The sequence below is a fragment of the Excalfactoria chinensis genome, chromosome 14 (assembly GCF_039878825.1).
Source record: "Excalfactoria chinensis isolate bCotChi1 chromosome 14, bCotChi1.hap2, whole genome shotgun sequence".
NCBI classification, from domain to species: domain Eukaryota; kingdom Metazoa; phylum Chordata; class Aves; order Galliformes; family Phasianidae; genus Excalfactoria; species Excalfactoria chinensis.
Genome location: NC_092838.1, coordinates 12,510,776 through 12,525,121, shown reverse-complemented (window position 1 = coordinate 12,525,121; position 14,346 = coordinate 12,510,776). Strand labels below are relative to the sequence as shown.

The window sequence follows — 14,346 nt, the reverse complement described above, 5'->3', positions numbered from 1 at the left end:
AAAAACTCAGAATACAGCTTGTATTTGCATAGGACTGCTTTAAGGAACTAACCAAACGTGCTTCTCATGCAGCAGCTAAAAAAAAGAGCAGGATCTTACACAAAAGGCAGCTGTAATGTTTTTATTGGTTTTAGGATTCTGTCCAACTCCAGAAACTCAGAAAGGATTTGAACCACAGCAGTAGGTGTGGGGTGGAAAAAGGTTAAAATCACCTGTTTATGTAAGAGTACAGACTTATTTCAGTAGCTTAATAACAGAGCTGAAAGGTGCTAAGTTCTCACAGGACTTCATCCATTTCTGCACATTGGGTGGTGCAGCATTTGCACTACCTGTCTGCTGAAGTGCACACCATGCAACTATATCTGCCACGGTGAGTTCGTTTCCCACCAACCACGATGTCTTGCCCAGGGCGGCATTCATGGATCGCAAGACTGCTCCTTTTTCTTTACTGCTGCCTTCTCTGAGCTGGAAGATGGCTGTGTCAACCCAGCTGTCAATCAGAGTTGAATTAATCGCATTGTACTTGTGACCAAAAAGGGAAAAGAGAAATCTAGCAATGTTGCCTTCTCCTTCAATTGGGCACATTGTTTGAATGCTGAACTTCATCTGAGGCTTTGGAACTGAAATCAAGAAGAGAAAAATGATTACTGCATGGTAATCAAAGATTTATTTTGTTTCTGATGCCAGCAGCGTTTCTAATGTGAACTTGACAACAGTTTTTCAATTTTCTTAGTTGGAATACTTAAGCCTAAGGCAAGAACCTGGCATAAAAAAGCTCCCACTGGACTGAAGATTGCAAAATCTCTCAGCCAATCTTTGTAGAAACGGTATCTGCAGTACTGCTGTAGATGTGTTTCTGAAATAGCTGCCTTTTAAATACCTCCTGTATTTTAATAGCAGTAACTCGTTTTTATTTCTCTGTCTCCATCACTGCGCACAGTTGTGAAAATTAAAGTTCATACTTGCAAGAAAACATGATGGACAGGTAGCATCTCTGCTTATCAGCAAAACTACACCAAAGCATCTGTTTTATAGCACAAGTTTCACTTGTGGAAGATAACTTATTCTTACCATCCTTCCAGATCAGAGTGAAGCCCAATTGATATTCATGGCGTGGTTGCTTCTTCATCTGCTCCCCAAAGCATTTCAGGAGTTTTTCTGGCACACTTCTCACCGATGAATGTGTGTGAACAGCTGACAGTACCTTATAGCGCTCACAGAGCAGACTGTGCAGTACTAGCAACGACAACGGGGGTGCAGAAGGGTTTGCATTGATTACAATATCTTTCAGGGCACCGTAATCCTGAATAGAAAGTACAAAAATTCAGGTAAGACACTTGCCAGATGGGTACAGCCGGCGTCTAAAATTCCAGGGGCAAACAGGTTTTGACATTTAAGTCATCTAAAAATTTAAACAGTTTCCTTCAACGTTTGCGGATGTTGCAATAAATTCTAATAGAATCGGAAATCCAAATTTCCTGAGTTCCGAGCAGGCCCAGTTCTAACAGCACCCCTCCAGCCCTTCTGATCTGAGGGCAAAGAAACCCCCACCACTGTATGCGCTGAACTCAACGTACCTTTCCAAGCATCAAATCCAAATCTGCTCCGTTTGCTGTCAAAGGAGAAGACTCGTCATTTTGAATGACGTGAGTTACATCGAAGTCGGCATCAGGAGTCTGTATCATCTTTGAGAGACCATCGACGGCGCTCTTCAGCTCGTACAGGCGTTTCAGAATCTCCTCCTGGCGGGACTCGAGGGCTTGGAGCGCTGGGTCAGCTTCTTCCTAGAGGAGAAAAGTCCCGTCAGGGCTCGCTCAGCTCAGGGTCCCTGCAGCTCATCGCTCACGGCCCTGTTTGTGAAGCCTTTAAAGGTGCTATTCGCATTCTTAACCCTTCACCACGGAACGGTCCTGCGGCTCTGAGCTGCCTCTTGCGTGTGCGGACGAGGTGAGAGCCGGGTTTCGTCTCCAACCAAGTCTGGTAGACGCTCATTGTTACCTGTCGGTGCTCAGCGCTTTAAGCCTGCAACCTTAAGGCAGCGTTCGAGGACAACCTTCACGCAGAAGCCGAGCTCTCACCCGCCCGGGCCCTGCGGAACGCCAGGCCCGCCCCGCGCGGAGGGCAGGGCGAGGTGCGGCGCGGCCGTCAGCAGACGGGCCGGAGCGAGCCGGGCGGCAGGAGGGCAGCCCGAGTCCCGGCTGTGCCGAGCCCTGCCCCGCTCCTACCTGCGGCGTGGCGCGGCGGTGCAGGCAGGGCATGCGGTACATGCACGTGGGGAGCTGCTCGGCCGGCATTGGGCCCGCGGCGCCGTGCAGCGGCTTCACCTGGTACATGCTCATGGCGGCTCTCCTGCTCGGCGCCCCTCCGCGCGGCGCAGCAGCGGCACCGCCCTCGTGGGCCCGCCCACTCGCCGCGCCCATTGGGCCAGAGGGAGCCCGCGTCCTTACAGACTCGCCTGCCACCCAATGCTCGCCCGTCTCGTTTCCTCGCCTCCTTCCTATTGGCCGGTCGGAGCCAATGAGAGCGGTGCCCGTAGGGAGCGAGAGGCGCCGTTCCCATTGGGCCGCTCTTTCCGCCGCTCGCCGGCGCTGCTGGGCGGCGCGATGGCTGCACGGGGCGGGGCTGGCGGGCGGCCGGGACGGGCGGCGGGAGCTGCGGGGGATCCATGGAGGAGGCCGCGCCCTGGTGAGCGCCGGGTCCTCACCGCCCCTCCGGGAGCGGCCGCGGCTCTCGGCCCGTTTTATCGGGAGCGGCCGCGGCCTCCTCGGCCTTTCGGTTCGCCCCATTCCCGCGGCCGCGGGGTGCGGAGCGGGTTGTGGTGCCGAGCGGGTTGTGGTTGTTGTTGTGTGCCGCGGGTTGTTGTGGTTGTTGTGTGCCGCGGGTTGTTGTGGTTGTTGTGCCGCGCCCCGCCGCTCAGCCCGCCCCTCTGCGCTCCTCTTTCGGCAGCTCGGAGCCCGCCAAGAGCATCCAGCGCATCGACCGGCAGTCCGTGCACCGGATCTGCTCGGGGCAGGTGGTGCTGAGCCTGGGCACGGCCGTGAAGGAGCTGGTGGAGAACAGCCTGGACGCCGGAGCGACCAACATCGGTAACCGCCTCCCGTCGGAGCTTCGCGGGCTCTCGGTACCGCCTGCCGAGCGGCGCCGGCTGAGCGCGGAGTTGGTGCGGCGGAGCGAACTGCGGGCGGGCGGAGCCACGCGCTCCCCTCGGGCGCGATACGCGTGCGGCGCGGGGCGCTCCTCGGGGCGGGCCCTGCACGGCCCTGCGGTGGGTGCTGAGGGCGCTGTGGTGCTGGGCACCGCGTGCTGCTTCACACTCGGCCTGGAGAACGGCCATCGGCGGGAGTTATTCCACGTTCCGCGCTGACACCCAGCGCTGCGCGTTGACTGAGAGCTCAAAGCCGCGTTTCTCGCGTTTGTAGATGTACGACTCAAAGAGCACGGGGCGGAGCTGATAGAGGTTTCGGATAACGGAGGCGGAGTGGAAGAGGAAAACTTTGAAGGATTAAGTAAGTTAAACGGCTTCCATAATTTCTGTTTAGATGCTTTGCAGGGATGTGTTCGGTGAGATAATGGTTGCTGTTCCTTACAAATTCAAATGGGCTTCTGAAGTGCTCTTGTTACGTTTGCTGTCGCTCAGAAGCAGTTGTTGGTTTGATTGCTTGTTTATGTGGAGCCAAGAGTAGCCATTGTTATGGAGGAGAATGTCCCCAAAACGGGCATCTAGATTTATTCATATTGAGTCACGAGTTGCTGCTGAAGGAGCCAAACGTTATGAGAAGTGATCTGTAGGCTGAGCGTGAGCTGAATGTGGGCCGACTTTGTGCACATAGCTGCCAAACTTTCCATCTGCTGTGTTTCAGCAGAAGCAGCGCTCTGACAAGTGTAACTGCTTGCTTTCTCTGTTATTTTTTCCCCCACATAATGATTAGAGATCTCTTCCACCATGAATTTCTGTCTTGTGTTCGTGTTGTTTATCCTGTAGGCAGTGAGATCACTGTCTGCTTTGCAGGACAGGGGAGGTCCAGGTGATGGGTGGGGCTGCAGGTGATGGGTGCTGTGCTGGCTGCATGGCACTGAGCCCTCAGGCTGCAGTTGTGCCACACGATCTCGTGTCTCTTTGCTGTGTGGCATTACACAGCACGGCCCTGCAGTTTTCCTGGAGAGTAGAATTGGTGGCAGCAGCAGCTGATGTGTGCTGCTCCTTTATGGCGTGTGCCTGTCGTGCTGCATCGATTTCAGGTGGCACAGCAGGTATGTCTGTGGATTTAAAAGTGATCTTGTCAAGGACAAGAGGAAGTCTTGTTTTGTCTCTGTCACTCATTGTATGTTGAATAGCAATAGCAGAAGTCTTGCTTCTTGTATGTATGCAGAATGTACTTGTGTGCCCTGGTGTCACTGTCACTTTGAAGACAAATCTGTATCTCTTTCCAGCTCTGAAACATTATACGTCAAAGATACAAGATTTTTCTGATTTAACACACGTTGAAACATTTGGGTTTCGAGGTGAAGCTCTCAGTTCATTGTGTGCACTAAGGTATAAATGTTGCATTCTTACTAGTAGAAAATTTCTGTACTTAAAACAACTGAAGCCAACTTTTCAACCTACTGTTATTGATAAAACGAGGCTGTGGAAACTTGCTGTTGTTGAATGTGAGCTCTGGTTTGAGTAGTATGTTGTGTGACATCCTGAGGTCCTTTCCACCCAGAATCCTTCTACAGTTCTAAGCATCTGATTTGTCCTTTGATGTACAAAATTTGGCATTGCTTCAGCATGCAAGTCCTACATACTGCTTGCTAGACTGCAATTCGTAAAAACTCTATTCAGCTTCATCCAAGGAAGACTGTAGGTTTGAAGTTGCACAGCTTCTGAACAGTTTGCATTCAGAATACTGTACTGTTATGTGTTAGTGTGAGGAACGTGGTGTCCAACAGAGCCAGTATTTGTCTTTGCATTTTGGATGAGAAGTGAAAATGTTTGCATTGTAGATAGGAAAATATTATGCTGCTCTTTTGATGTGTTTTGAGTTGTCAGTGGGGAAAGGTAGCTGTAACTAAAAATACATGAACAGTGTTTTCTATGCCTGATAAGACTGTAAGTAATGATTAAGGAAAGATAATGTTGAGTGAGTAATTCTGCTGCCTGCTTCCTTCCATCAGCGATGTTACCATTTCAACTTGCCATAAGTCTGCAAAGGTTGGGACTCGTTTGGTATTTGATCACAGTGGTAAGATCACCCAGAAGGCTCCTTATCCACGGCAGCAAGGAACAACTGTGAGCATACAGCAGTTATTTCATACTTTGCCAGTACGACATAAGGAGTTTCAAAGAAACATCAAAAGGGTGAGTCAGCTCGGGAGTTATTACAGGGCTCCCACAGCCCTCCTCCTTCACGGCTGAATGACGCTTGGTTCTTTGACGCTGATTGAGACAAGAAAAATCACCATCAGTTTTGTGTATTTAAAGTCAGTGAATGCCTCGTTTAACAAAGGACTGAATATCATTCTTCAAATTGTCGTTTGTTTTTAAATACATTATTTTTCACATGCATGCATTTAATTTGGTTTGTAAGTATTTGAAAAAGAAACAGCCCCACTTGTGGACGTGAAGAAGTCTGTGTTGAATGCAAATACTGAAAGTGTTATCAACACAATGTTGTTTTAAAGAGATGTTTTGTGTAAGCATGAACTTTCTTCCTTAATAGGAATATGCAAAAATGGTGCAGACGCTGCAAGCATACTGTATTATTTCAAAAGGAGTGCGGTTCAGTTGCACTAATCAAGTTGGCCAAGGAAAGAAGAGCCCTGTGGTATCCACTGCTGGAGGTCCTAACTTGAAGGAAAACATTGGAGCAGTATTTGGGAACAAACAGGTATTCCGTTCTACTGACAAGGGAAGCAGTACTGCTGGAGAGAGAAGTTTCTAAGATTTTCTTAAACAGAGGGGATGTAGGAAACCTTTACAAATCATAAAGGGAGGCGGCATGTGTTGGCTCCTTGCACTCCCTGCAGGTAGGAGAAATGGTGCAGCCTCTGTGGCTTAACTGAATTTGTGAATCTGCTGAGAGGAAAACACGTATTGATGGAAAAGAAGTAAGTTAGGAGGTAGGGTTAGAGCCTGATGTCTGTCTGGAGCCAGCTTTAAGAGCTGTGACAGTAAGGTCCATGGGTTCTGCTTTCAAAGCAGTGTGGACACCAGTCTGCATATCACAACAGCAAGCAATTGAAAAGAGTCCAGCAGCTAAATGTGAGTCTTAACTGTGGGGAACAGAAAACTGGTGTAGTTGTATCATTTTAATTTGAGTTAATAATGTTGTTTCTCGGTCTATATTTCTTTTAATGTGGAGATCTGTGAAATAACTAAGGCAAACGTGGAGATTTTCAGCACCCATCAGCTGTGCTGTTGTCCTCTGCTGTTGGCTGTTGGGTGATCTGACTTGGCTGACTTGGAAAAAAACATATCAGATGGGTTTTAAGGCTAAAAAACAGCAGTAAAATAGAAGATAAAATCTACACATTTCATTTTCTTTTTCAGTTGCAGAGCCTGGTTCCTTTTGTTCAGCTGCCTCCTAATGAAGCTGTTTGTGAAGAATATGGACTCAAATCTGCAGATCTTCCAGAAAAGCTTTATAGGTAGTCAGAGCACTATTGCCAGGGGTGTTTTAATGTAATCCCGTGTCTTTAAAAAAAAAAAGTTAAAGAAGTGGGGTGGTTAATAGTATTAAAAATAACTCTGATCAGCATAGTAGGTGTTAGTATGGTGTTTGAAAAAGGATGTCAACTGATTGTTAAAGAAGAGAACTCAGGACTCGGGTGCTGGTAGTCGGATGAGAGGGAGGAGCAGGACTGCTGTTCCTTATGTCCCGGCTGGTTCTGTGTCACTGTGCTCTGCTGCTGAATGTCACTCTTACAGTGTTCTGGGTGAATCCATGGTTCATATCTGTACGTCCTCAGTAGTGTAACTGACAAATGCTGTGAATTGTGTGTAAATCAGTGAATTACGCTTTAAAATGAACGTTTTTTCTTCTCACTATATGTGAGCCTAACAAATAGATACATCGATATCTGACTGCTGCCAGTTCCCAGCTGACCTCTTCTGCTTTCAGAGCAGAAAAATGGCAAATTCTTTTAAATCAGTCAGCAGCTTTTTCAATTTTCCGTTACTTCTTTGGAGCTTAACATCAAACCTTGGTCAGGGAGGAAACTGGGTGAGGAAGACCAGCCCGTGTAGGTGTGGTACTGTGTAACAGTGTTTCTTTTTACCCCTATAAAACAATTCTAACTGAATTGCTGTGTGATTCAGGAAATATATATATATATATTTAGCTTCCCTGTTCCATTTCTCTTATTGATGTTACATTGTTATTTCTCAGTATTACTGGCTTCATTTCCCGTTGTGATCACGGTGTTGGAAGGAGTACAACAGACAGACAGTTTTTCTTTATCAACCAGCGTCCATGCGATCCAGCAAAGGTGAGTAGCTGCTTTGCCATTTATTTTTTTTCCTAGCAGCAGCACTAAGTTGCTTGGTGTTTTCTGCAAAGCGCTTGATTAATAACAGATACACATCTTTGTGTCTTGATGCTGTAAATTCCTTTCTGAAGATTTTGTCTTCATCGTGTCTATTTGTGTAAATAAAAGCTGAACCATTTGAGATGAGATTCAGTTTTGTAAGGAGTTAAATAACATCCCAGTTTGAATTAAAAGATGAGAGTATCAGTTTTTACTGTTTTCCACCTCTGCAGGTTATCAAGCTTGTGAATGAAGTCTATCACTTATACAATAAACACCAGTATCCTTTTGTTGTCCTTAACATTTGCGTAGATTCTGGTGAGTTATGAATAATTTTTAGTACCTTTTTTGTAAAGGCTGGAATTTAATTGAGGAATAAATCGTAGTTATTTGAAGAGCATCGCTGTATTTTTTTTATTTTTGAGCATATTGTAACTTCTGTTCTGTGACTTTCTCCACTCTGATATTTTTGGCCTACAGTTGGTGAGGAGGAGGTGGAGTTCAGCTGTGATTCCACTTTTTTTTTTTTTACTTTTCCTGTACTTCCAAGTAATTTCTTAATGAGAAGAAGGCAATTTGTGGTTAACTAAAATACAAGAAGACTTAGATTATTGCACAGAATTAAGTCTGTTTTGTTTGCTGGGATGTTGGGAGAGCTTAATTTGCAAATACACTGTGAATGTTAACTGCGGTTTTGTGAACAGCAAGGACTTTGATCCAGGGGAGGAAGGAGCTGGTTGGGGTTTTTTTCCCCATATATAATGCAGTTGTTTTTCTTTTGGCTTTTAGAATGTGTTGACATCAATGTAACTCCAGACAAGAGACAAATTCTGCTTCAAGAAGAAAAGCTGTTATTGGCAATTTTAAAAACTTCTCTGATAGGGATGTTTGGTAGTGATGTTAACAAGCTGAACGTCAATCAGAATCTTCTGGACGTTGCAGGTAGGAAGCAAAATGTGAAAATCTGGTGTGTAATACATGGTAGAGAACTGAAAAAGTGCTTTAAATACCTGGAGAAGAAGAGGGGAAAATATTTAGCTTTTAATTGATGTGCTTTTCGGCTTTCTTCATGTGTTCATTTGTAATATTTTAATGTATCAGCTTTCTGTAATAAAGGAAGACCCTAAGTTACCAATACAACGTTTTTTCCTCATCAAGTTGACTGTTACATTAGCAAAAAATTGACTAATGTCTGAAAGCGTTTTCTTGTTGATACTGGGGAAGGATTAACATTGCTCTTTCCAGAGGAGGAGATGGAGGATATTTGTTTTTTATGGTTTTTCCTTCCTAAAACACAGAAACATCTGAAGTGTTATATCTGATTTTAACTTTATTTTTAATTTTAAAATGATGTGTGTATGTATATATATATATGTGTGTGTGTGTGTGTGTGTCTGTGTATATATACATATATATATATACACAGACACACACACACACACATATATTATATATACATATATTGTCATGGAGCATATCAGGATGCTGGTAGAGCTCGTGATCTACTGAAAAAGACTTGGTTAGGGATTATTGAACTGAAGCATTCTTTAGTTAAACGTCCTCCTGAAAGAATGATTGAAATCTCATAAACCAAGTTGGAAATTTGAGGACAAGTTTCTCTTTGGATTTTCAGCTTGGATTCTCTTACGATAACCAGAGAGATCATTGGTTTTCCTGTCACTGTATAATCTTTCAGGGCAGTTTTTCTATGCTAACAACTCTTCCTTCTCGTTCTTTTCAATGTAAACTTTTCTAATTTCCTTTCTGTGCATAGAATCAATTCCAGCCTGAGTATTACTTCTTTTAGGCTTGTCTCTTGTAAAAGATGCATCCGACAGACAATGTTAGAGAATTAAATCCTCTTATTATCTATGAACAACATGTAGTACAAGTACCTGTCATTTCAGCTCCTTAATTCCTTGTGCACAGGCTTTTTGTAGCAACCACTGAAGAGGAAGAGCATTTGCTTTTCATTGACTTTCAGCCATAAACTCTTGATAGTATAAATAAGGGTGCTGATTGGACTGACTTTCGGTGCAGTTGGAAAAGATGCTCCACATTCATTCACGTTAAGTTTCTTAAACACATCACTCCTTGCCCATTGGATAGCAGCGCATTTCAGTCCCTGCTCAGTCAGCTTAGAGGCACTTTGGAGGAGCTTGCTGCCTTTGCTATAGCACATCATTCAATTTATGTTTAAAATTAACTTAGTTTATAACTTATAATTTCGATTTTGTTTATTATTTTTAATTCTTGTTTTGTTAGGCAACGTGAAGGCACCTCCTGGAGACACAGAGAAGCCCTGGGTAGAAACATCATATGAATCTGAGACTGAAAATCCAAGCAGTGAAGGAAAAGGAGTAATGACTCTTTCCAGATTAAGGGAGTCATTCTCTCTCCATCAAACTGACAGTTATTTCCAAAGCCCTAAAAAGCTAAAACAGCGACACAGCTCCTCTAAACAGCTGTCACTTGATTCCATTTTGAGTAGTGCGAGGACTCAAAAGGCTGTTTTGAGTGAGGATTCTGAGAGTTGTCATGAGACAAAGTCAAAGGTGTCAGTTCCAAAGAGATGTTTGAGGAAAGTAGAAGAAAATACAGATTCTGGATTCTGTAGCACTTCTGGATCAGATGGTGGATGTAACACACCAGAGGCTGGGAGCTGCATCAGTAGTGAAAGTGTAAATAATCCCGCTGAAGAATTCTGTAGCTCAGAACATCAAAATGAGTGTCTTAAGACTGTTGGACCTAGTGAGAAATCATTGGAATGTGACATTCAGGTCTTGGGCACTGAACATAAATTAAATCGAGTGAATGACCTGAATAACCAAACTGACTTACCTCAAGAAGCAAGAAATTCTTTACCAAGAGTAAGATGTTTTCAAAGAGAGGCAGATGCCTTCAAGGCAGGTGTGCATCCTGAAGTGGAGAATCCCAGAAACTCTGTGCCGTGTGTTGATGTTCTGGTGGAAGTTAAAAAGAAAACCGTGCTGCTTGAATTCTCTATGAAAGCTTTAGCAGAAAGGGTAAGAAAGATTGTACAGCAACAACAGAAGTGTACAGGAACACTAAATTACAGAAGATTTAGAGCAAAAATCAGTCCTGGAGAAAATAAAGTAGCAGAAGATGAATTAAGAAAAGAGATCAGGTATTTTCATCTTCTTAATTTTTATTGGCCAGTTAATAAAAATAGCGAAGGGGAGAAAATAAAGTCCGTCTTGGAGGGTGGGAGGAAAGCTTACATTTACTTTCTAGTTTTGGAGAAGTCTTTTGTCTAACTCATTGTGCCATTAAATCATCCATTTGGGAAAGTTATTTTACCTGGCAGGGGTCTGCAGTTACTGGAACTCAGTGCAAGAAGAGTGTGGAAAAAGACAGTAAAATGAAAGGCAAAAGTATCATAGACCTGGCTGGGCTGAGATTTGTAACCTGCAGCACAGGCAGAGAAATGTTATGACAGGCCTGTGACACTTAGTAGATTCCAGGGCTTGTGTTTCTCCTTCCTTAATCTGAAATTCAATGAGATGTGGTGGTGAAAATGAGTTGCATTCAGGTGGTCGTTGGACAGTAACAGTGTATGAGTTGTGAATTTCGGACTTTAAATAAGGTGATGAAAGTCTTCTCTTTGCAAAAAGTCAAACGTGTCAGCTGCTTTGCTATAGAAGCACGCTGCTGCCTGTGTTGATGGTTATTTGCACTATCACCATCCTGCATGCTTCAAATTCTGTTGCCTTTAGTGGCCATGCTTGAAATGGGTGAATGTTGAATAAATCTTGTCTGAAGTGTGGATTGTTCTCTGACAGACATGGTGCCACCATTCAGTGCCATGTTCTGCATTCATATCCTGCTTCAATTAAACTTCAGGTATATATTTTTTCATGTAAAGTTCTGCAGGGGAGAAAAGGATGTTTGGAAGTTTTGTACTGATGTGGTAACTGATGAGGCTTGTCTTGTGATTTGCTTGTATTTTCTATATACAGTAAAGAAATGTTTGCAAAAATGGAAATCATTGGCCAGTTCAATTTAGGGTTTATAATAGCCAAGTTGAATTCTGATCTTTTCATAATTGACCAACATGCTACTGACGAGAAATACAACTTTGAGATGTTACAGCAGCACACTGTTCTTCAAGGCCAAAAGCTGATAGTGTAAGTATTCTCAGTGTTCTAACAATTCTATCACTTTAATTCAGTGCTTTAGAACAATTTCTATGTTTTTTTTTATTTAACTATTTCACACATTCAAAAACATTTACAACAAAAGTTATTCTTGTGTTGAGTGTTGCATCAACCTTTAGATAAAATCTCCAATAAACTCTGCAGCAAGTAAATGGTCAGTGAAGTTTCACAGCAGGGTTAATGTCAGCCTCAATTTGGTGAGCGTGGTTATGGAGTGATGGGGAGACAGTTACAGCCACAGGGAATGCTGCCCTGTTAGTTTTACTGTTCTAAGTAATGCTTGTGCTCTGCTTGTGCGGTGGTTTGTTATTGTTAGCTTTTGCAAAGCAAGAAAGATGCTCTCCAAGGGCGCCGTGGTGTTGGTGTCAGCACCTTGAGCACTCCGCGCTACGTACCTGTGCAATGCTGTGTTTTTCTCTTTCAGGCCTCAAAATCTCAATTTAACTGCTGTAAACGAAACAGTGCTGATTGAAAACCTGGAAATATTCAGAAAAAATGGTTTTGATTTTGTGATAAATGAAAATGGTGAGTTTGTGCCAGAATTATTTCATCCCAGTTTGTATACAGAAATCTCCGGGAGCAGAAAAATTGAAATAAAATAGTATTGTCTACATGCTTTTTTGTGAGCCTTACCATTTTGTAGTCTGATTGTGCTGTTTAAGGGAACACTGCAGTGTACCTCTCTTAAAAGAAAAGTCGTTGCAGGCTTTGTAGTCACTGCATGGAGTTTGGGTGTGTGACAGAATGTGCATCTCTTGGATGTCTTGTATTGAAATGTTTTTCCTATGCTCTTTGACTTGTGGGTCCCAGCAAGGTTAGGTACAGGTAAATGGTAAACCTAGTGATTTCAAACTAAGATAGCACTGGTGAAACATTCTGTGGCTTTCCTTACTGCTTTAGTATTGACTTGCTGTGTACTGTCACAGAGCATTTACTGTGAGATCCGTGCTCCTACATCACAGGGGCAATGCGTGTATTTCAGAGCTTCATGGAGGAGGATTGTGAAAGCATTTTGTGCGAGCACTTCTGGCATTTGGGAAGCCACTACAGATTGTTCTGTGTCTTTTGCTTCAGAATCTGCAATTTTTGCCTGAAATGCTATTTATAATCAAGTTTTTACCAGCAGAAATCTGCTCTTTGAAGTGTTTTTTGTCCTAAGTTTGCAAGCAGTTTCTTGTCAATGTTAGAAGAGCGCATCTGCTGTAGTCATTGCTTCGGTTAGCTGGTGCATCTTATCTAAAGTGACTAAATTGAAATATTGGCACATAAGCAGATGACATCAATGTATCAAAGTAGTTTCTCTGCTCTTCCCCTTAAGAAAAAGTAATTTCCTGTAATGCTCTTGTTTCCTTATTAATTATTGCAAATCTTTCAGCTCCCGTAACCCAGAGAGTTAAACTGATATCATTGCCGACAAGCAAAAACTGGACATTTGGTCCTCAAGACATAGATGAGCTGATCTTCATGTTAAGTGACTGCCCTGGAGTCATGTGTAGACCCTCCAGAGTCAGACAGATGTTTGCTTCTCGAGCTTGCAGGAAATCCGTAAGTACAGCACTTGATGCTTGTTTTCAGATGAGCACTGTATTTTCTGATGTATTACACGTGGCTGTATTTGCATATATTTTGCAGGAAAAGTTTATTTACTCCTAGATTTTAGCTGTTAACATTCTTACTTTTTTTCCACGTGTTTTTCTCTAATGTAGCTCCAGAAGGATCCTGGCCATTTTATGTTCTGGTTTAAGCTAGTGCATTTATGAAGATGCTTGTTTTGTCTCTTGATCACCTTGTGGGTGTTTTTCCTTCTAATGTCTTGCACAGTGTTTATTTGATGCAGTAGTGGAATTGCTGTGTCTGTATGTCAGTTGTCAGGACGGAGTAAGAAAACATTGGCTTGTTTTTGCTCTCATTTACAGGTGATGATTGGAACTGCGCTGAATGTGCAGGAGATGAGAAAGCTGGTTACCCACATGGGTGAGATTGAGCATCCCTGGAACTGCCCCCATGGAAGGCCGACGATGAGGCACATAGCCAGTCTGGATTTGATTGCATCTGAGTGACAGTCAGTTCTGCTTCTGTGACTCTCCCCACGGCAGCAGCTCGGTGCTGTTTGAGGCTTTTATCACAGCTGTCTGACTGAAACACGTAGCCAGGTTTCACATCTGACCATAGGAAGTCATTCAGCATTCGTCCTTCTGATCAACAGCACCGACGTGGAATTTCTCTGTAAATACCATCTTTTATTGCGGTTCACTTTCTGTATTGCTTAATTTTGTAATCAAGGTTTTAAAAATAAATGTAGAGGTGTACATGTGCGGAGGACACGGCGTGAGTTACCAGCACTCACTGCAGGTGGTGAGTCTTAAATGTTTTAAACTCCGAGAATGGCGACAAGCAATTAGCTGTGTCTGCCTGCTCTGTGGGGTCGTTCTAAAGTAACGGTAAACCACGCGCTGCTGGGAATACAGTGGGTTTCTTACTTGTGCTAAACCTGGGTTTCATCGGTAATTACTTCATTAATATCGCGTTAATGATTATCTTACTGCCGTCTGTGCGTAATGTTCAAATAGAGTAACCCATGCAGCATATTGAATTAGCGCTGTTGCCGTTTATGTTCCGAACGTTTTCCACACACAGATCCTCCCTTCCATGGGACAAC

General features: G+C 43.8%; 2 protein-coding genes across 4 annotated transcripts; one reads left to right on the top strand and one right to left on the bottom strand.

Annotated features, from left to right (window-relative positions):
• Positions 1-102: 102 nt before the first annotated feature.
• AIMP2 (aminoacyl tRNA synthetase complex interacting multifunctional protein 2) lies at positions 103-2,384 on the bottom strand. 3 transcript variants are annotated; one of them, XM_072348785.1, is made up of 4 exons: positions 2,226-2,384; positions 1,578-1,784; positions 1,072-1,303; positions 103-620 (listed from the first exon to the last, which is right to left on the bottom strand). In XM_072348785.1, the coding sequence occupies exons 1-4, from the start codon at positions 2,337-2,339 to the stop codon at positions 235-237; spliced, it is 939 nt and encodes a 312-aa protein (XP_072204886.1). In that variant the 5' UTR covers positions 2,340-2,384; the 3' UTR covers positions 103-234. The 3 variants fall into 3 exon arrangements, with proteins under 3 accessions (XP_072204886.1, XP_072204888.1, XP_072204887.1); XM_072348787.1 differs by having other exon boundaries at positions 1,578-1,780; XM_072348786.1 differs by having other exon boundaries at positions 225-620; positions 2,325-2,381.
• Positions 2,385-2,581: 197 nt separating this feature from the next.
• On the top strand, positions 2,582-14,274 carry PMS2 (PMS1 homolog 2, mismatch repair system component). The gene is made up of 15 exons (XM_072348853.1): positions 2,582-2,685; positions 2,947-3,086; positions 3,420-3,506; positions 4,432-4,534; positions 5,158-5,341; positions 5,703-5,870; positions 6,533-6,630; positions 7,371-7,470; positions 7,743-7,827; positions 8,299-8,451; positions 9,775-10,657; positions 11,490-11,657; positions 12,112-12,212; positions 13,063-13,232; positions 13,604-14,274. Exons 1-15 carry the CDS (start codon positions 2,666-2,668, stop codon positions 13,745-13,747), a joined length of 2,604 nt encoding a protein of 867 aa, XP_072204954.1. The 5' UTR covers positions 2,582-2,665; the 3' UTR covers positions 13,748-14,274.
• The last annotated feature ends 72 nt before the right edge of the window (positions 14,275-14,346 follow it).

Coding starts and splice junctions, on each gene's coding strand:
- PMS2 (XM_072348853.1), top strand. CDS start 2,666: ATGGAGGAGGCCGCGCCCTG. Junction 7,471..7,742: donor GTCCATGCGATCCAGCAAAG/GTGAGTAGCTGC, acceptor CCACCTCTGCAG/GTTATCAAGCTTGTGAATGA. Junction 11,658..12,111: donor CAAGGCCAAAAGCTGATAGT/GTAAGTATTCTC, acceptor TTTCTCTTTCAG/GCCTCAAAATCTCAATTTAA.
- AIMP2 (XM_072348785.1), bottom strand. CDS start 2,339: ATGAGCATGTACCAGGTGAAGCCGCTGCACGGCGCCGCGGGCCCAATG. Junction 1,304..1,577: donor TGGATTTGATGCTTGGAAAG/GTACGTTGAGTT, acceptor CTTTCTATTCAG/GATTACGGTGCCCTGAAAGA. Junction 621..1,071: donor CACTCTGATCTGGAAGGATG/GTAAGAATAAGT, acceptor TCTTGATTTCAG/TTCCAAAGCCTCAGATGAAG.